The following is a 20,679-nucleotide window of genomic DNA, read 5'->3' as shown; positions in this document are numbered from 1 at the left end:
GTTGTAGGGGGTTAAATATAACATAACAACCAAAACGAATTCCCCTATGGTTTAAAGGAAGATGGGAAACTGAACAGTGAATTACAGTTATTTGACTCTATGGGTTAAATCAGAGCAAGAATGGTCAAAGTACGGTTAAATGAAATACGCATTTAATAACATTGCAAATTAATGAAATCAATTACAAGGCAAACATGTTACAAAATGAAGGCTTTAAATCTTACCTACTCTACCGTGATCATTGTAAATCAGAGAGAAAGCATGAGTTGTGCAAGGAGTAGGACAGTAGGACAAGGGAGAACTGAGGAGAAGGTCTCAGGAGATGAAGAATCCAAAGAACAATGCATTACAATTCCCTTTATACACAAGACCAACCAATCAGACCAAATCTTGAATGGGGTGTGAGAGCCATCAAGTTGAGACCGTCCAGAAACTCCAGACTTTAGCATATGAGAGGTGGGGGCAGGTTTGACACCCAGCCTTACAATGTATATATGAAAGATGGTATGCAATTATTCAACTGTTGCCCAGCCATAACTGTTACACTGGCAATTAGACTGTCAGGTCCCATTAAATTGTCAAATTATCTGTAAGATGACAGATACGTGACAGTTGCTTGGATCCAAGGTCGCACAATCCTCTGAAGACTCTGGGAAGGAGGATTCACTTTCCCAGACACGCTGCCATAGTTGCCAGATTTGTCATTCTGTTTATTGGACACAAGAGAAATAGACCAATGCACATCAGAAATCTTTCCTACAGCACTGTGAGGCAGGAGCGAACACAGAACAGCCCTTTAGTGTTCTCCAGCACTGAAATTGAAATGCCATGTCACTTGCAGGCTCTTCGCAGCACCTACACAATCCCTCATCCTGACAGGCAGCTAAGCACAGGAGGCCAAGGCCATCAGAAAACGGGTTGGAACAGCCACCCCAGAGAAAGACCATCCATTTAATATGTCATTGTATTGACTTTGGCAGCACACTGTGCTAAGTATGTTCAGAGGCTGTTAGCCAACAAAGTTCTCTGAAAGAAAATGAGTTTCCCTTACACGCACATAGAAGTGTTTTCTACTTGTGATCTGAACATAAATTATTCTGCCCAAAAAATCATGGTTTGCTTAGTTGGATACAGAAACTGTGATGTTTGAGCTTTTTCTGCTGTAGAACTGCTAATCAGTATACATGGGGTGTATCACATTTAGAGTTTGTACAGGCCACGCATTTGTAAGGTCTCTCAACACATTGAGAGGCCGTGTGTGCTGAACTCTCTGAAGCTAATTCCCAGAGGTATGAGTGGAAGAAGGAGCTCTATATCTAAAAATGTTTTAAAATGTAATTATTAGTCCATGTACATGTTGCCCTCTGGGAAAAGTTTCTTCATTTGCAGCTACAGATTCAAAGCAAGGGGCGTGAATACTAGGCATTCATTTTTATTTATTTAGTTAAAAAACAAAACAAAATTATTCTACCACAAAACAAACAATTATGTTCATAATATTTGTGTATGAAATGTATGAAAAATACCAGTAGGAAAAAGGTCATTGGATTATTAAAATGTAAAACCTTGTCATTTAAAATCCTTTATCATTCATTAAAACTGTCTTTAATATTTGGCTATTGTTACAAGCACTGTCAGTTGCGGTTACTGCTTTTTGTTTATAGATATAAATCCTAACGCAGAAGCGAAACACTCCGTTTGCCCTTACGGAAACCAGAGAGAACAGTTACCCACATAACCTGAGACACAGCTATGCTCTCCTGAATTAGACCACAGGAGTGTAGTCTTTGTGATATGCACTATAAAATGAGGAGTGATATATGGGTTGGGGCGACTACACGAGGAGGAAAGGGCTTGGTAAATTGACAGCAACTTCATACTAGACTACACCACTAGTATGTATTGTATTGATTCCCATATTATTAATGTCCATATATCATTATGTTACAAAGGGATTTGTTGGATGTATAGTTAGAAAGAAAAAGCCTTTTTGGGGAGCATTTTTATTAATTGTGGATCACAGATATTTTAAGCAACTGTTATACTAAACATGCCATAACAATAAATGCATAAAAACAATGTGAAGTGCCTTGGATTGCCTTGTTTTTGATAACCAATCAAATCCTTCAGTCTTCAAAGATATATTATTGTACCCTGGCAGCGCTTCACATTAGTTTCAGCAAACGTTGAAACCTCTCAAGCCTAGCGAGATCTGAGAATTCGTCCCAGACCCTTAGTCCATCTTTCTGCCTCTCACTGAGCTCTCCTTTCCCCCACCAGGCATGAGTCACCCTTCATTTTCTGTTTCCTTCAGCCAGGGCAAAGCATGCCATGCCTTGGCTTAATGCTGACGCACATCTTCCTCTTCACTGGCTGCATTAGTTTAGTGAACACCCCATCAGGCTCTCATCAAACCACCACAACAGCTGACAGCACAGGGAATAAAAAAAATGTATAATCACTTTTCACAGCCAGGGGTCTTGGTATCAGGCATTAATATGAATCCTTTGAAGTAGTCTAGCAGGTCATTTAAGTCAATTGGCAAAGTTTTGGACTGCTTTTTAAAGTTCTTATCCTTATTAGGAACACTACTGACAGGTTGTTTAAGGCCATTTGAAGGTGCAGTCTGCACATTTACACATATCATAAAAAAGGTAGACCTAAATATATCTTTAGAACCATTGCATTAGTGGTAGTTACTGCATGTTCAGTAAAAACTTCTACATTTTGCAGTGTGGCTGTGTAAGCAAATGAAATAAATGGAGAAAGTAAAGAAGTCTGTTGCTGTGTTTTTGTTTATGACACAAAACAATAATTATTTTTCTGTAGAAGGTTTTACAGACTGTTGTGTGTGTAACCAAATATTTGAGACAGTGATGAAAACAAAATGTTGTATGTTGTACTTATTATATTGTGGTGGTGGTGATGGGGGGGCTGCAGAGCCTGTGCAACATGAATGCGAAGACAGTACCATTATAATCTAGGTAGAACACTTCACCCTTTAGAGACCATAAGGTTATGGTTATCCAGTTGCCTCCTTCTTTAACCTTTCCAGCACTTCTTCTGGGGTTAGGGATCCTGACAGCTTGATCACCTTCTCTCTGGATCTAGAGCCCTGGTAAGAATAAGTCAAATTATGTTTTCAGCACACTCATTTATACATTTACAGTGAAAGTTGAAAATCTCAATAATTATGTGATGGGCATAAGACTGAAATTGAATAGTTCAGCACACACCTTATCCAAAGTTACTTCACTTTTCTTCACGTCCAGAACCTTAGAGAGGTACCGGACCAGTTCAGAATTGGCTTCCCCATCTGTTGGTGGTGCAGCAATGGCAACACCTACAGCTTCAGCACTCACATCTGGAGTAGAGAAGACTGTTTACTGACGCAGTAGATATGTTATATCTTATTAGATTACTACAGACTACCATAAATGACTTTATTATGAAGTTGAATTTCAAGCCTCCTTGCTTGGCGAAACGGCAATGTTTGTAAAAAGCAGACAAAGAATAAAGCAACTCTTAATAGAATAGAAAAAGAGAGCATTACAATTTGAGTGCTTAATAAAATGTGTTAATATTTGGTAAAAGACGCTAGGCTAGTTCTTCAGCCCTTGTCAGTGAGGCAGGTCTACAGACTAATGTGGAGGTAAAGAAAGTTAGCGTTAAGTGAGAGAGGTCAGCTAGCTCAACCTGTTAGATCTTAGACCCATATACTTCTACAACACGGCCTTACTCACAAAGCATTTTAAGGCTAAAAGTATCTCAACTTGCCGATTTGGGAGAAACTTTAAAAAATATCGGGAGTGTCAGTACTAATTTTAGCCAAGTAAATACAGCATATTACACACCTGTAATCGCGTTCTGTTTAGAGCCAGGCTTCGCGTGCACTGAAATTGTAACATCTCCCCTCTTGTTACAAGCCACAGGACCTGATGGGGACACGCATGTTTCCGACTTCTTATTCTGTGAACCTTTACACTGGAAAATCCAAATTCTTTGTCATTAGCACAACTTGCTAAGTCAAATGACATAACTGCATACGACTTGATCCTACCGTTTTGTCTTTCTTTGGCATTTGGTGCTTCTCAGATAAATTTCGAATGAGGGTGAATCCTCGGAAGGTAGGTAGATAATTTCGGCGGAAGTGAAACAGAATGTTACTGTATATATGCAAATCTCTCTTTAAAATGAGTGAAATGGTTACTTTGGACATTGAGAAATTAGTGTTCTAGGTGTCCAATGTGTAGAGATGTTTACTTTTGGAAAAGTGAATGACTACGACCCGGAAACACCGTTGCTGATATGACACTGCTTCTGCGCGTGTATTCATGTGTTACTGCGCGTGTCAAGTCTGCGCAGACCATGCATAATCTCTAGTTAGATATAAAAAAATATTTTGAAAGATATAATTTAAAAGGACTTTCAAGCCGGAAAGCTGTGAGAACTATGGACATTTATACATAACTGAACTACTCCTCTTTATATTGAGACCTATCATTTACCCCTCTGTTTAAACAGTGAATCTTTTGTTTGTAGCCTACTTTGATTTTTAAATAGAACTCTGTATATGAAACGACTTTGCTCTTATTGTAAAGATGTAAATGTCTTCTGACAATGTTAATAAAAAAAAGGAAAAAATACAACTCAAATAGTTTAAAACAAAATCCATTTGAGTTTGATGTAGCCTATCAACAACAGCGGTCTCTAACCTTTTGGACCATTTGGCTTACCGTAGTGGCGGTTGTTGCAGCCGAAGCTAGCTGCGATTGTGGTTGAACAAGCTTTTTCAATTTGACCGAAAAGAATGACTCTTTTGACTCATCTCTTTAGTTTGACTCAGTATGCACAGAACTCAAAGTCGGCGAACATAAACTCACAGGAATCGCATTTCTAAACTCGGTCACTCACTCAGGCCTACATCAATTTGATTGATGTGATGCGGGCTGCTAGTAGCCTAAAAAAGAACACATAAAACAACAAAATGCCGGCAACGGTTTATGATTGAATGTGTATTTCTGTGTGAATGATTATTCTTCTAATATCACGGTCTACCAATTTGTGATCTGTTCTTGGCGGAAAATTGGTCTTTGATAATCATTATGTCGTCGGTCTCCAAAACAGTTTATAGTCACATTTAATATGAACAATTTAGGTAAGCTACTTAACAACTTAAAGCTGTCAACACTGTAAAGACAAAACGTTGTTACTGAAAAAAACGTAGGCCTACCTTTAAATTAAGTTGCGTAGCCTACTATGGAAGACGAATTTCGGAATCAATCTGATTAATTCAATTGTTATGTAGGCTACAGCAGCAAATATTTACTCTATGGTTTTGCAATGCACCACAGCAAGTTCCAAGCAACCGTAGCTCCTTTGATTGCTTATTTAGCTCTCCTAAGATGCGAATACTGGAGCTGATGTTATGGGTCAAAACTGACCCAAGATGAAAAATTACACAAACGCCTCTACACTTTGTACCGGGCACTCATCAGCGTTATAACGTTTTCAGGACAGGTTCAAATGCATAACCTATTGTAGGCCATGCAATCTCTTAAAACAATGCTACGTCTTCAAACATATTCAAATATTTTCAAATATATTTCAAATTCATCATCTGTGACCATTGCATTTATATGTAACCCAATATTGAGGATATTATGAGGCGTCATGCTTAAAAACTAAAAGGTATCCATACTTACCCTTACCTGTCAATGTCTGAATTCGGTCAAAACGACGTATCAGAGAGCGCGTGATTCAGACATGATTCAGACATGATTCCATCAAAGAGTCATTCAATTGGAGCGAATCATTTTGCGAACTGCCTGTTACTCAAGGCAGCCTCAAATACTTGGCAAAGCCAACGTTTGAGCTCCTCGTTGGACAATAATCTCTGAAGTTTTGAAGTGAACTCATAAACCGGTTGGTATGTTCCAAGTAATATGGGGTTAGCTAGCTTGTTAAAACATTGTGTTACTATTGGATTATAATGAGTAATTCAAACTTTTTACCTAGCACTACCTAGTTATGCTTCACTAGTCGATGTGCACGTACTGTTTGTTAGCCTAACTAGCTAGTTAGCAATTAGCTATCTTGAAAACAAATAAAGCTAGTCTAGTCAATAGGCTGCAAGTTAGGATGCCTAGTATGGTTACATGGTAGTCAATGTAAAATGCTAATTATCCAATACTTATCATAAACTCTTTTTCCCATGGCCATGTCTAAATAATCCATGCAACATAGGGCCTAATACATTAATTTAAACTGACATATACAATTTGGTACATGCACTTAAACTCAAAAAATGTATTTACACTTTAGCATTATTTAGGTAGGCACTGGAACCTTTTTTTCTCAGTATAGCTAGCTAGCTAACTAACAGGTTGGCTGGGTACTACTACTATAGCCTAGCATTGACAGTTGACATTTCAAACTAGCAGCCAGGGTCTGTAAAACACCCACTTAAAGCAGTCAGTTTTTCGGTGCCTACATTTGCAAGTACTAACCAAGTATAATGAGGTAACTAGTATCTTGTGTAGATGTGTCACTTCTGTAGAACGTTTATTACTCTGAAACACGTTCTGTTAAATTCGCAATTGACAGTGATCACAACAACATGCATATTTTCAATTTATTAGCAAATGAGGAACTGAGAAAGTGTGGAGATTAGTTTGTATCCAAAAGGTTTGGAAATTATTACATGGATACACTCTTTTTAAAACGATTCATGAGCTCAAGAAGTCTTTCCTTTGGCAGCTCAGTTTGCAGTGAAAGCATCTCCCTCAACAGTCCGTAGTCCAACTGATTTGGCTCTTTCAGACCACATGGACGTGTGTTTGGATGCTAGCCCAACAGCTGACAGCTGCTCCTGTGTTTCTAGCTGTTGCTATGGAGGAGGTGACACGGCTGGTATCATCAGGGGACTGTGTGAAGATATGGGATTCCGCCTCTATGACCGTGTTGGAACAGTTCAACCCACATAGCGCCACACACCCTGTTGCCCAGGTGTGCTGGAGTAGCAATAGTATCCTTGAAAGCTTCATGTTTTTTGACTGATGAGATCTTCCACAAAAATCACTTATTGTTCCCCTCATAACAGCAATGATGGATGCTGTTTGGTTTGGTGTTGCATGCAAAAATCTTTGAATAGGCTTTTGTCTTTGATGGGAGTCCCTTCAGATCAGTACCTTGTCAGTGCCAGCAGCCTGGGAGATAAACTGGTGGTATCAAGCCTCAAGAGCTCTGCTGTCCCAGTCTTAGAACTCGGAGAAGGGGTGAGTAGTGTTCAGATAAAGGTTTTAAGATGGAACGCACTCTTGGCTCTTTCACTCGTGAACCGGCCATCCATTTAACTAATGTGATAAGTGAATGAATGTATCGTGATCCGAACCGTTTCCATCTCCACTCTAGAAAAAGCAGACCCGTGTGAGCCTGAACTCCTCCTCTCTGTACCTGGTCAGTGGAGGTCTGGATAACTCGGTCAACATCTGGGATCTGAAGACTAACAGGCTCCATCGTAACCTCATGGTACCTTGGCCTTGCACCACTTTAGACACAACTAGGTTCAAAGTGTTTTGAAAGGTGCTGTTTGTCCTCTACATGTGTAAACACGCAGTTACGAATATCAGTCTGCAGTAGGGTCTCCACTTTCTAGACATTTCATCCGTCACTGTTCTGTGTGCCAAGCTTATATGTTTACTGTTATGTTCCTCCTATTGTGCCTATAATAGGGTATAGTTTATGTAATCCCTCGTTTTCTTTTTTCAGGATCATAAGGAGGAAGTGACATCCGTCACTTTCAACGGCAGTGACAGTTACGTAGCTTCTGGCTCCACTAGTGGTGACATCATTCTGCACAGTGTCACCACCAACCTGTCCAGCAAGCCTTTTGGCCATGGCACCAACCAAGTAAGTGCCAACACGATTTCCTTCACTAATGGAACTGTAACCTATGTTTGTTTTCTTGACTTTATCTAACAATATTCCAGCTGCTAAGGCATCCTCCAGTGGTGCTGGAGCAGAGTTCTACATTATATTTTTGTCACTTGTTTGACATCACTTTTTGAAAAATGGCCACGTCACCAGGCTAAAACCACATGAACTGTATAATATGTACATACATGACGTATCAAGTGTCATGAGTGAGTGAAAGAGATCTTATTCATTATCACACCTGTATCCTCTATTTTTGAGCAAGTGAACCACAGGCATGCAAACTCCTCACCGTTAGGTGATACTCACCCCTTTTTGTAACCAAAATTGGTCACCTACGTGATTTGTGCAGATCCGAGGAGGGGGGTTGTGGCCTTGGCCAACACAGCATTTTACCCGTGCTTCGCAACTTTACAACTGTCTCTGGAACTAATCGTCACTCTTAATGCCTAAACCTCACAGCCAATCAGGGGTAGAGTGGGGAGAGGTTTTCTACATTGATCTAGCCTCTTAATTTTGCTCTCAAAGTGCACTAGATTGATACGTTTAACTTGCAACATTTTCTTCCGGGGGAGCATGCCCCTGGACCCCCTAGAGGGTCGGGGGTTCGCCGTATCGTTCTCACCTTTTTTACCCCTGACCTGTTTGCATGCCTGGAATCAGTGCACTTAAATGATCAATTGTAAGCATAGAGTAAGAAGTTGTACTTTTCTTCTCTATAACTCTGTCCTCCTTTCGCTCTTTTCTTAGCCCATCCACGATCTGAAGTACTCTGTTGTGAAGCGCTCCTTGTTGGGAAGTGTGTCGGACAGTGGCACAGTAGTGCTGTGGGACTCCAACACCCAGAAGGAGTTGCATGTTTTTGACGGAGCCCACAAGGCCCCAGCCTCTGGCCTGGCTTTCTCCCCCACCAACGACCTGCTGTTTGTCACTGTAGGCCTGGACAAAAAGATCATCTGCTATGACACCTCCAGTAAGATGTAAGAGCCCTTATCATGGCGCCGAAATGTGTTCAAGTTTCATGGAAACTGTTACGCGATTTGATAGTTTTGAGTGTGTCTCACTTTGTATGCATCTCCTTCCCTCCGCCAGCATTCTGAGCAGCATACGGATCGAGTCTCCACTGACGGCGATTGACTTCACGCCAGACGGAACAGGGCTGGTCGTGGGCTCCACGCAGGGCCGCATCTACCAGTATGACCTGCGCAACCTCAGTGCTCCCACCAAAACAGCCGCCGCCCACAAGACATCTGTCACCTGCCTGCGCTTCCAGAGCTCTTACAGTAGGCATCTCAAGGTCAGACACACACTGGGAATGCTTGTCAAGTGATACAGACAGGTGTCTTTGGTAAAAAATAAAATAAAATAAAAATAAAGTCTCAGATCTTTACACTGCGAATAAACAGCCCAAATATTTTTTAGGAAAACTGCGATGTCATTACGAGGTATTGCGTTTGGATAAAAAAATAAAAATAAAAGTCCAGTTTGGAGGGAGGCTGTAACATAACAAAATGCATAAAGTGAAGGGCCTCAATACTTACATTTACATTTAGTCATTTAGCAGACGCTCTTATCCAGAGCGACTTACAGTAAATACAGGGACATTCCCCCGAGGCAAGTAGGGTGAAGTGCCTCGCCCAAGGACACAACATCATTTGACACGGCCGGGAATCGAACTGGCAACCTTCAGATTACTAGCCCGATTCCCTAACCGCTCAGCCACCTGACTCCACGATACAATACTTACAATACTACAATATTTATAATGCACATTCAAAAATATGGCATGATAAAAGCTAATATAACATCAGACTAAACATTAAGCAAATTAGACAACCTGTTCTTATTACAACCTACACCATGACAGCTTATGAACCAGTGTGCACAGCAAGCAAGTGAACGCACTGCTCCTCTCAGCTGCTGGTCCAGTAATATCTCCTGCTCGCTGAGACAGTGGCAGTTACTCGTTTCTGGTTACAATTTGCTGGTAGATCTGGCAATTCATGTAGGTGTCCCAGTGTATAATGTTACATAGCAAGTATGAGTTTGTGAATGACTCCTTGGCTAGTTCTTGGTCTAACCTCAATGTTGGTTATTAAGCTTGCGTTGCGTATGTTTCCAATGGCACAATGGGTTCATTCTGCCATAATGTTTCCCTATTTTTTTATTTTTTAGTCAAGCAAAGTAGTTTCCAGCAAGACATCCAGCAGCAAGAGGATCTCTGCCAAGTTGGGCAGACTCCATGGGTCCGCCCCTCCGACCATCACCGGTGTGACCACACCCACATCTGCAGCCGCCTCGTCTGTATTTCCCCCCAACAATGGAGACAGGGGGGAGGGCCAGGTGCAAGGCACAGGTTAGGCTGTAATTGGATCTGATTTCTGTCAAGTGGTGTCCTTCCATCCTTTACTTTAATCAGTCAAGCAGATGTCACGTATCTGCTCTGTAAGCTGTGTTGATTAGCTGATCTAGATGATAGGAGTCAGTCAGCGCAGTGCAAGGGTGGAACAACACACGGTGGCATTTCCAGCTTTTTGAACCTGAACCTTTCCCCCTTTGCTCCTCCACTTGCCGAGCCCTGTCAGTATGGTTTGGGAGCCCACCTCTTGTTCCGTTTACAGGATCCAGTGTGGAGGGGTTGAGTAGGGAGGCCGAAGGTCACCAAAGTGGTGACCGCCTGCCCAGCATGGACAAGTTTAGCTCTGTGGGCCGCAACAGCCTGGACATCTTCTCACCCGTTCGAGATGGTGAGCTCGCCCCCCACCTTTGAGTCTGTGTATCTCCCTCAACCATCCTTCTGTCTAACCCCCTCCCCCCCCCCCCCACACACACACACATTCTTCTAGACTACAAAGCTCTCGGGAGAGGAGATGCTCCAGGAGGAATCAAAGGCAACGGTATGTTGAGATTTGCATCAGAGCAGTTTCCGGTTGTACTCATTTAAAGTCGGGCAATGAGGAATCTGTTTACATTTGATTTCCTCACTGCTTTTCCTTGGACACGATGAAGGAACCAGTGTGGATGTGTTCATGCGAGCGGGAGAGGGGCAGCACAGCACCGATACGTCCCAGAAAACGGGAAGGAACAGCATGGACATCTTCTCCCCCGTCAGGGATGGTGAGATGCTCAGATGCTTCTGCAATTCCACCTGTTCTACATACTTCCTTTTTGTTTATCTTTCTTTCTCTCTTCCTCTCCATCTTTCTGTGTCTCCAGATTACAAAGCTCAAGGCATGAGGACTGATTCACTGAGTGCAAAAAAAGACTTTGGTAAAAACATGTTGATGTTGACATTTCAAGCAAGGTGCTCTTTAAATCTTGTCCTTGGTTTCATTGCTGTATACGAAATGATGTTTCCCCCCCCCCCCCCTGACTGCTTCACATTACCACCGATGAGCGAGGGTTGGAAGAAAGAAATGATACACCGATTAAGCCTGTGTCCATTCTGAGCCGATGGGCTTTGTGTTTAGAACTGGATTCCCAATCCTCCTATTCCGGAGGTCCTCCCCTTCGCAAGACCCCTCTGGGCACCACCGGCAGTCGCTGCTACAGCCCCCTGACCGTCTTCCAAACCCCTCCACCAATCAAGGAGGAGGAGGCCCCTCCCCAGGCATTGACGCAAAGGGTGAGTTCTGCCTGTGGTGTTGACGAGCTTCCAGTCTGGGTCGTACGCCTTCCCTAATCCGATTTGAAGTTGATCCATTTCTGGAACAATGGTCCTCCAGGTTTGGGCGTGATTCAAAATGACTCCAACTTTAAACAGACCAAGAATTCTTGATGCATTTTAATACAAGCACTTGCAGGCAGCTGCTGCGAAAAAAATCTATTGCTTCAGTCAACTTTTAATAATCCCGAACAAACAACAGGGTGTGGGCGCCCCTCTGTCATATGCACCTGTCGAAACCCCCCAATTATCTCTTGGCTTTTCCCCCCCATTATCTCTGACCTTGGTTCTCCTCTGATGTTTGGGTCTGTCTCCTCCCTTTGTTTCCTCTTCTGGCTCAAGGCCAATTTGTCTGTTACTTAGTTAGTGTGCAACTACTTACTGTGTCTGTTCTCTGCTCTATTGCACATATGCACCCTATAATGGGTCTGTACCCTTTAGTTAGAAAAGGATGCATTACTACTGGAATGTAACTGTAAAACGATCAATTCAATATAGTAAAACATATTAACGTCCATTTTTCTCTTCTTCACTATGATGGTGCTTTGATAATGGGGGATGTAAATGAAAGAAGCTTCCCAGAATTGGGGAAAATCACAACTCGCTAGCTTCCGCATCGTAGAACAGTCGTCCTCACCCTCAGTAGCCACTTGAATCACTCCAATCATTCCTCTGCCTGAAGTTTCTCGTTGCCTCTTTTCCACAGTGTGACAAGACCAGTGGTTCCAGTCTGGAGGGGGGATGTGTGGCCCCCCCTGCATCAGCAGCAGCACAGACCTCATATAGCCAAAAAGTGCCACCCTGTTTCACCCCAGAGCCCAGCCTAATGCGGGGCAGCGATCTGCAGGCCCAACTGAGATATGACACGCCTGTCAATGGAACCTCGACCACTAAAGCACCAGGTGATGTCATTTCTCATCAGGGTCAAATATAAGTGTCTCACCAATTCTTATTCAACCAGGGCTCCATAAATGTACAGTATAAATACAAATATATTCTGCCAAGGAGAAACTTTTGTGTTTATACGAGTTCTATAAAACGTTTGCAGAGTTATGCTAGGGGTCTTTGGCCAGGTAAGTGTCTAGCTTCACATGAAACCAAAATGTATGTACATGGTGTTACAAAATCAGTTTGCTGTTTAAAATGTGCATTATCAAAAATAGGAATTGTTATATGGTTTAGTAATTAAAACATATTTTGAGGAGAAATTTGTATTTGGTACCATTTGAAAGCTGATACTTGTAGGGGTTACAGTCATTGTGATTAAATTGGGGCATTGGAAGTGCTGTAAAAACAAATGATTTGTGAATAAGTATTTAATATATACATATAGGATTGTTCATTGACCGACTTGGAGCATAACATATGGTTAACAAAGAGTTAAACCATAAATGGAAAAAACCAAACGAGTGTCAACGTCAACACTGAATTCAAGCATTCTGCTTTGTGACCAGACTCTGCTGCGGTGGCGTCCAGTCTGTCCACGCGCATCACGGACACCATAGGTGGCGAGGGGGGCGGAGCTCCACTCACATCCCTGCAGATCAACTTCATACGCAACATGATCCACGAAACCCTGGAGGACTTCAGGTCAGTGAACCATTTCATCTCACAACTATCAGACGTACAATAGCTTTGATTTGTTCTCTTCTGAAGGCCATTATTAATATTACAAATATTTGGGACCAGCTGGGCACAGATATACTTGTACAGTGTAGGCTCAACTGATAAAAGTGGACTTTGAATGACATCTTTGTGATTCACGCTTTTGATCTTCAGCAAGATTCGTTTTGTCATAAATGCAGCAACTCCACAATCTACTAATCAATGTAGATTAGAAATATTTACTTGGTGACCCCTGTTCTGCTGAAAACTTGTTTTGCCACCCTTTTCCTCCTCAGGGACACATGCCACCGAGACATTGTTAACCTCCAGGTGGAAATGGTCAGACAGTTCTACATCCAGCTGGTATGTTGTGTTGCATGGGCTCCACATTCCCTGAATTGAGGTGTTAATAACAGAAGTAAAGCATTGTAGACATCCTTGATGTTCTTACCTTGTTCAGTTACATCTATCAAGTCAGAGATCCACTCCACTAATCACTTTTGTCCCCCACAAAAGAACAAAAAGGCTCAAATGAAACCTCATTCTGTGTCTTTCAGAATGAGATCCACGGCCTCATAGAGAAGTACTCGGTCAACGACTCGTTGGTGGAGGAGATTGAGAAGCTTAAGGAGGAGAACAAGCGACTCAGGGCAAACTACTGACATACAGGCCTTTACACAACTAATATTGTATGTAAAATATGACTTGTCATTCATGACATTTTTAAAAGTCTTCCTGAGAGCTCCAGGTCTGTGTAAAGTAGATGCATGCCCCAGTATGTACTCCGGCCACTGGTGTGACACCAGATTCACCTCCATAAGCAGGCAAATGGAATCGGCTCTTTGCATCTCACCAGCCTCCTTTTGTATGTTGCATACAAAGGGGTTTAGAGTCAATTTATTTGGAAGTGCCTTCACTTGTGAGACAAGGGCTAAGACGTGCTCCATTTGGTTGGACTGCATTGCCTATATTACCAAAGCATTAAACAACATACTTGGTTTCCCTTTGGTCCCAGCATTGACAAATGTTTCAGTGGCTTTCGTACAGGGCCGCTAACAACTCAGAGACCAAGAGTGAATAAAATATGGCAGGTAATGCTTTGGTCTATTTTAACCCAAGTTATGCATACTTTCACATCCAACATAGGAAGCTGTTCTGAATCCCGTAAAGTATATGGCATACAGTCCACCGTAGTGATTCTAAATATACATCTTTAAGACTTGAGATCTGAGAAATTACCTCGTAGAGACCTTGTTCTTATTAGTTAAGCTGAACTGCAGCTAATGCCTAGACATTGGTTGAGTTTAAGAAACATTACAGAACCGAAGTGAAAAAGTTGTGCTTGTGGAGGAAGACAATCATGCCATGTGGGTCATTCTTTTTTAGTGATCAGAGATGCCAAGAAAACAAAGAAAAAAAGTGCCTCTATGAAGTGTGCTTGCCTCAAAGCTTTTGCATTTCTTTGCAGTGATGTATTGTTAAAATAAATATTAGTTATGCACTTCATTTAACTTTTTCTTTGCTAAACCCCATCAAAATGCAACCACAAAGTGTAAGAATCAAGTCCATATTTAGAGATGACAAACAGTTTAATTTAACAAAGAAATCCAGGATCAACACTCCAAGTGTAAACTAGAACTCAGATTTAGCAAATGTAAACAATTCTCTCTTGTCATGTTAATCCATAAAACTCTGTTGCTTAGCAAGAAAGCCACAAATGTGGTTTGCAATGGAAAATTACACTCAAATGACATCATGGACGAAAGCAGCTGTTTAGACAAAAGCTCACAGACTTGTCTTGCCCCCTGAATTGCTGGTCTCAGCTCAGAAGACTGACATCTCTTCTACTCACTTCATAGCATGACCAGTTGATGGTGGGGGTGTTAGATGCTATTTTGCATCTCTCAGGCCTTGATTTCAGGAGCAGGTGCAGGGTAGGTAGTCTCAGAATTTTCTGAAATCAACTCCTCTATAAAACAATGCAAAGTTAAGAGGACAAAAGAAACAGTGAATATGAGTGATTATCCTTTTTTGCTGTCGTTCAGTATAAAATGAAGTACTTGTTCACTGAAAGTCTCCGGTAAAGAAGTGGTCTGATGAAGATAAATGGCAGTGACTATTAAGAGCACCTGTATAGGGGCAGGTATTAGTCCCCTCACCTGGCAGTAAACATTTCCACAGGCCGTAAGTCTTCCCCACAGCTGTCTGCCACAGTCGCAGCGTCCCGTCCTCTGAGCCGCTGGCATAAAGTTCTCCGTCTGGACTGAAGCGTACACAGTGGACTGGCCCAAAGTGTCCCTTGTATGATTCTACATGGACATATCATTCAGGGTTTTTTTCCAGCAAGACCAGCATGTCATGTCAAAGTTCAAACAGACTTAAAATACAAACTCTAATGATGTTTAGATAAATAGAGAGACATGCGGGGGGGTGGGGGGTGGTGGAGATTTACCTAGTTCCTCCTTAGTGCTATAGTCGTATTTGTAGAGCTTAAAGTCATCTCCTCCTGCAACAAAGTAGTCCTTCTCTGGATGAAGCGAGGCAGAGTGGATGGAGGCTGGAGCGTCCACTGTCTTAATAAGCTCTAGGCTGAGGAGGAACGGAACAATGCTTTATAGATTTGAGCCAAACTATTACAAGGCTGTACCAGAGCTAAGCACAAGATGTACTGATGTCCTCAAATTAACTTCTACAAATGATAAGTCAAAATAGTTGAGTGCATGTTAATGCTGAAGGTCTGAAGACGAAAGCACCTTTATCAGTATAGGCTTATGATATTTCTAACACTACTATGTGTCCTACTAGGCGTTATCCACCAAGCAGTGCCTTGACACTTCGTCTGTTGCTTCTTTTCGCAGCTTACGCTTGTACACGTGTGCATGTCTCCCTCTAGTGTCCAAATGGTGAGATTCCCATATCAACCTTTAATTTGGCTATGTGGACTTTTTGGTTTATCTCCTGTTACTCTGGTTCAGTCTTTCCCACATCATGTCACAATATAACCTACATTGAGCAGCTTCTGATGCCAACATACCTGAGGGCATTGTAAAAAGCAATGGTCTTGCCGTAGGTAATGACAACAATATGTCCATCGGGCATGTACTCCATACTGCTCACAGATGCATCGAAGGACAGACTCTTCAGCACTTCTGCACTGCTCCTGTCCCACAGTCTGAAAAACAACATTGCCGTCATGTCACTACGACTCTTCACCTCAGAATGACTGATGTGTTGTGTTTTTATATATTAGTTCAATGGGTTTCCGCACGGTTAGCCAGTGCCAAGTGCAAAGAAATTGTCTTACCTGACTGTTTTGTCGTCGGCAGCTGATAAAATCTGCTGGTCTTCATTGCACCACAAAGCTTTCTTTATGGTGCCGTTGTGACCAGCAATCTCCTGAGGCTCTACAGAATACACCCCCGACACGCATACGATGTGTGCACAGTCACAAATATACAGGAATGAATCAAACAGTTAATTCAAATATTTTTTTAACATTGGACAGCCTAGCTTACCCGCATCTGGTTTGTTCAGGTCGTAAATGCGCAACACCTTGTCGTTTCCCCCTGTCAGCAGGTGGTTACTGTCCTAGAAATGTCAACACAATGGCTTCCCGTTGACCACAATTCGACAACCACGCATAAATTGCAGCAAATTCTGTCTCCTGGAGTTCACGATAGATTTTATTTTTTATAAAGGACTAGGACTTTCTAACCAATTATTGAACTAACAATCATTTTCCATGCATTACATATAAGCCCTTAAAACCAGTCAATCCCTTGGCTCTAACATTATCCCCTGTAATTGATTTAAACACTAGGCAGCTGGAAAATACAGTATTCAAAGCAATTGTAGTCTAGAACTACCGTGCCTATAATCTCTGGGATCAGTAGCCTGAATCCTGTGAGATCTAACTCGAGATGCAACTAGAGGGTACAATTTCTGGGGAAATTGTAGGGTGTGCGTCGGTTGCACAGGGGTCCGTTTTTTACATTACATTTACATTCATTCATTTAGCAGACGCTTTTATCCAAAGCGACTTCCAAGAGAGAGCTTTACAAAGTGCATAGGTCACTGATCATAACAACGAGATAGCCACAAAACATTGCGAGTAGCCAAAACATGAAGCACACATTGTGAACAACCAAAGTAAGTGCCCAAAGGGAAGAACCATAAGAGCATGTAGTTAAACAAGTTACAATTAAACAACATGAACTGCTATAAGTGCAAGTGTACCTGTGGAAAAAAAGACAAGCAACAATAATAAAAAAAACAACAATATATCACAGCGAGTACAAACAATTTTAAATCAGTTACCACTAACCACAAGCAACATTTTTTAATGACATTTTTACAACTGATATTTCTGTATATTTTATATAAAAATGCATAGGGCCTACTTATTATTTATAAAGATTACATAGATTTAAAAGCATCTTTTTTTTGCTGCTCATTTACAACTAAAAATACGAGTGAAGTGCACAGGGGTCCGTTTTTGAATGACATTTTTACAACTGATTTCTGTATATTTTATATGAAAATGCATACTTATTATTTATAAAGATTAAATAGATTTAAAAGCATTTTTTTTTTGCTGCTCATTTACAACTGAAAATACGAGTGAAGTGTAGAATGAAATAGATGTCTTCTCATTTCCCCTGCAAGAGGCAGCCTCATCGTTGAATCAAAACGAATAAAATCGTGGAAAATCGCTCATTCATAAAAAGCTCGCGGGTAGCGATCATTGTCAGTAACAACGCAAAATGCGATATAGCCCTGTGTGGAGAAGCTGCCCCGGTAAATTGTACTACTACGGTACAGTACTAGACTACTGCTGTGTTCGTCTTGGTAGCGATTGCGTTGGTTGAATTGGATTTAACGTTCCGTTGTACGGTTTAGGCTGAAATTAATTATTTTCATGAACAGATTGACAACATTTAGGCTGTGGCAATGAAGTTCAGGTTAGTAGTTAGATAGACTTTTGATTTAAGTAAGGGGAGTGCCGAACATGTTCTGTCGCCGTTTGACTTCCTAAACAGCTGTGTAGTGTAGATGTTTTTGTAGTGTGTCTCGCGTAAGCTACAGCGTTGCAGTGAGCTACACTGGTTTGAAACCACAGGTAATGGTAATTTCACCAACAAATCGTTTACTAATGTCAGAATAAATCCTACAATGAAAATGTATATGTGAGGAATGTTTATTTTAACGATTGAAAACAGATAACGCTACATCATAGACCACTGTAGTATGTGTTGCCCGGGCAACACAGGCTAATGTCATGATGCTAATACTTCAGTGAAATAGTAGACTACTGTTTCCGAAAGTAGATGTACTTCCTTAATAATATCAGCTTATACTGTACATTACACATCACAATTGTGTGTCATATCACAAAGTAAAATGAGTAAATAGTTATCACCCCGGCCTCTTTGCTTGTGGCGTTTCTGCAGCTGCCTTGCAGTAAAGCTATAGTTAGCCTAGCTATCCCCCAAGTTAACAGATGCGAAACGAATGTTCTGCCAAAGGTAGTCACGCGTGTTTTCGTGACGTAGTGACGTTAGTAACGTCAGTGACTGTGGCTAGCAAATTAGCCACCGTTAGCTTCACTTTTCGCCACAAAAACTTAACTTCAGCCTAAACCATGCAACGGAACGTAAATTCCAATAGAAGCAACTCAATCGCTACCAAGACAAAACTTTTGACACCTACGTTGTCTATGTAGGCCAAATATTGACTGAGTTTTAGGGGGGCAAAAAGAAATAAAAATAATAATAATATATATGTGAGAGAACAAAGGTTGTGCTCTCGCCGAAGGCTTGAGCACACCCAATGAAGGGTAGTCAGTTCCCAGCCACACTTCTTACCTGTGTGAAGTTTACAGATTTGACAATGTGTTTGTGGGCCAGGGTCAGGACTTCATCACCTGACACTGCATCCCATACTTTCCTAGAGAGGAAAAAGGAAGAGCTGTCATTGTCTGACTTGACACACTACATGTGATCACTCATTGAGGACGATTAAAACAATTAAGACCAGACATAATGACCATAAACATTATTAATCAACACTGTGCTCATCAATGAGCAATATGTCTAATTTACATTTGACAGCAATTTGAAAATAGTTAATAAATGTATATAAAGTATCTTTGGGTTATCTAGAATTAGCATTGTAGCTGCAAGTGAAATATATTTAAGCCGGGCAGTATTGCCATGAGTTCAGAGAGCAATACTGTGAGGATAGTTACAGCCCTGTGTTCAGTCATACTTTATATACTATTATTAGTTTTTGTTGTTGTCTGTTCATGTGGACATAGCAGCACTTCAACAACAAAAATTACCATTGTGAACCATTCCAATTAAGGTTAAGAACAGTGTTTTCGTCTGTGTGTAGGATCAGTTTGATTATATCAAATATCTAGCTCTGAGTTCAGTAATGTCATCCACATGCCAGATATGCTTACGCAGTAAAGTCTGCTGCAGCCGTTGCTGCCTTGGTGGCATCCTTGTTCAGAGTGGCCCCCCACACTGCTCCCTTATGGCCAAGGAATGTTCCAATCCAGTCCCCTGTATCCCCTTGACGCAACATAGGTTTGCCATCTATATGGACAAAATATTAACAGAGGTATATCAACAAAGTGTATGTGCATTTTATGTCCATTGTATAATGTTGCGTGAGGGTTGTTGAGGGGAAAACGTACCTTTACAAGCACTTATGAGAAAGTATCCATAAGGTGTTATTCCACTAAATGCCAAATCCACAACTGGTCTCGTGTGTCCAGAACAGGTAAGGGGTGTCTGTCTCATTGCCATGTTGCTCTTTAACTGTACAAGCGTTGGGTTAGCTATTTTACCGAGCTACGCTACTACAACGTACAGTGAAAGGCTGATTAAATATAAGATAGGGATATAAGCAGAAGACAAGAGATGTGTGGCAATGATTCTCGATCTGAAACAAAATGTGACCAAGTTAGATACTGTAGCTAGTATCTGAATAGTTACGGGGCTTCATCATCAAGCTTGGTAAACTCAAGCGTTATAGATGAAACGCACTGTAGTAGCTAGGTAGCGCGTTAGCAATATGGTGTGATTTATTTATGCACGAATAACATACATATTTGTTAGCTAGCTACATATTACTACTCACCACTTTCGCTGCTAACTATAAGTCATGTAAGAGAGGTCAATCGAAGACAAATACAATGTATCAGCTCAGTGGTATCGCAAAAAGCGGTCCACTGCCGGCTACACTGTAGCTTGTTAGCTAGCTTAGCAACGCTGTGTGAAGACAGCAGTTGCACACAGTTTTGCCACAGAGGAAGTAGGCTACATAGAGGGCTGACAAAATTTCTAGAACAGCTTGTGTTTGGGGAAAATATATGCAGACAATTATGCAGACAAGGACTGTTTTTTTAGGGGGAGAATAGCGGTTATACACTAGTAAAAAAAAAATCAGAGACACAAGTCAGTTCACAA

The 20,679-nt window shown here is 41.4% G+C and overlaps 3 protein-coding genes across 8 annotated transcripts; 1 reads left to right on the top strand and 2 right to left on the bottom strand.

Moving 5' to 3' along the window:
- Positions 1–1,965: 1,965 nt before the first annotated feature.
- On the bottom strand, positions 1,966–4,331 carry c5h15orf40 (chromosome 5 C15orf40 homolog). Of its 2 annotated transcripts, XR_009930458.1 has the most exons (5): positions 4,061–4,331; positions 3,855–3,984; positions 3,237–3,364; positions 2,967–3,115; positions 1,969–2,405 (listed from the first exon to the last, which is right to left on the bottom strand). XR_009930458.1 is itself a non-coding variant. In XM_062461265.1 (4 exons), exons 1-4 carry the CDS (start codon positions 4,217–4,219, stop codon positions 3,023–3,025), a joined length of 510 nt encoding a protein of 169 aa, XP_062317249.1. In that variant the 5' UTR covers positions 4,220–4,330; the 3' UTR covers positions 1,966–3,022. The 2 variants fall into 2 exon arrangements, 1 of the variants encoding a protein (XP_062317249.1); XM_062461265.1 differs by having other exon boundaries at positions 1,966–3,115; positions 4,061–4,330.
- A 1,460-nt stretch (positions 4,332–5,791) lies between these two features.
- nedd1 (NEDD1 gamma-tubulin ring complex targeting factor) lies at positions 5,792–14,710 on the top strand. Of its 3 annotated transcripts, none has more exons than XM_062461259.1 (17): positions 5,792–5,929; positions 6,884–7,027; positions 7,183–7,277; positions 7,414–7,530; positions 7,771–7,911; positions 8,686–8,915; positions 9,028–9,232; positions 10,111–10,291; positions 10,557–10,682; positions 10,782–10,832; positions 10,945–11,052; positions 11,152–11,205; positions 11,406–11,560; positions 12,306–12,501; positions 13,054–13,189; positions 13,501–13,567; positions 13,762–14,710. In XM_062461259.1, exons 2-17 carry the CDS (start codon positions 6,892–6,894, stop codon positions 13,864–13,866), a joined length of 2,103 nt encoding a protein of 700 aa, XP_062317243.1. In that variant the 5' UTR covers positions 5,792–5,929; positions 6,884–6,891; the 3' UTR covers positions 13,867–14,710. The 3 variants fall into 3 exon arrangements, with proteins under 3 accessions (XP_062317243.1, XP_062317245.1, XP_062317244.1); XM_062461260.1 differs by having other exon boundaries at positions 5,797–5,925; XM_062461261.1 differs by lacking the exon at positions 11,152–11,205.
- Positions 14,711–14,774: 64 nt separating this feature from the next.
- On the bottom strand, positions 14,775–20,611 carry LOC134020920 (serine-threonine kinase receptor-associated protein-like). 3 transcript variants are annotated; one of them, XM_062461264.1, is made up of 10 exons: positions 20,351–20,611; positions 19,905–20,028; positions 19,668–19,803; positions 19,069–19,150; positions 16,720–16,792; positions 16,509–16,608; positions 16,239–16,376; positions 15,657–15,793; positions 15,364–15,513; positions 14,775–15,173 (listed from the first exon to the last, which is right to left on the bottom strand). In XM_062461264.1, the coding sequence occupies exons 2-10, from the start codon at positions 20,014–20,016 to the stop codon at positions 15,109–15,111; spliced, it is 993 nt and encodes a 330-aa protein (XP_062317248.1). In that variant the 5' UTR covers positions 20,017–20,028; positions 20,351–20,611; the 3' UTR covers positions 14,775–15,108. The 3 variants fall into 3 exon arrangements, with proteins under 3 accessions (XP_062317248.1, XP_062317247.1, XP_062317246.1); XM_062461263.1 differs by having other exon boundaries at positions 19,905–20,089; positions 20,351–20,610; XM_062461262.1 differs by having other exon boundaries at positions 19,905–20,152; positions 20,351–20,609.
- Between the last annotated feature and the right edge of the window lie 68 nt (positions 20,612–20,679).

The sequence above is a fragment of the Osmerus eperlanus genome, chromosome 5, assembly GCF_963692335.1.
Source record: "Osmerus eperlanus chromosome 5, fOsmEpe2.1, whole genome shotgun sequence".
In the NCBI taxonomy this organism is placed as follows: domain Eukaryota; kingdom Metazoa; phylum Chordata; class Actinopteri; order Osmeriformes; family Osmeridae; genus Osmerus; species Osmerus eperlanus.
This window is presented reverse-complemented; position numbering and strand designations above follow the sequence as displayed.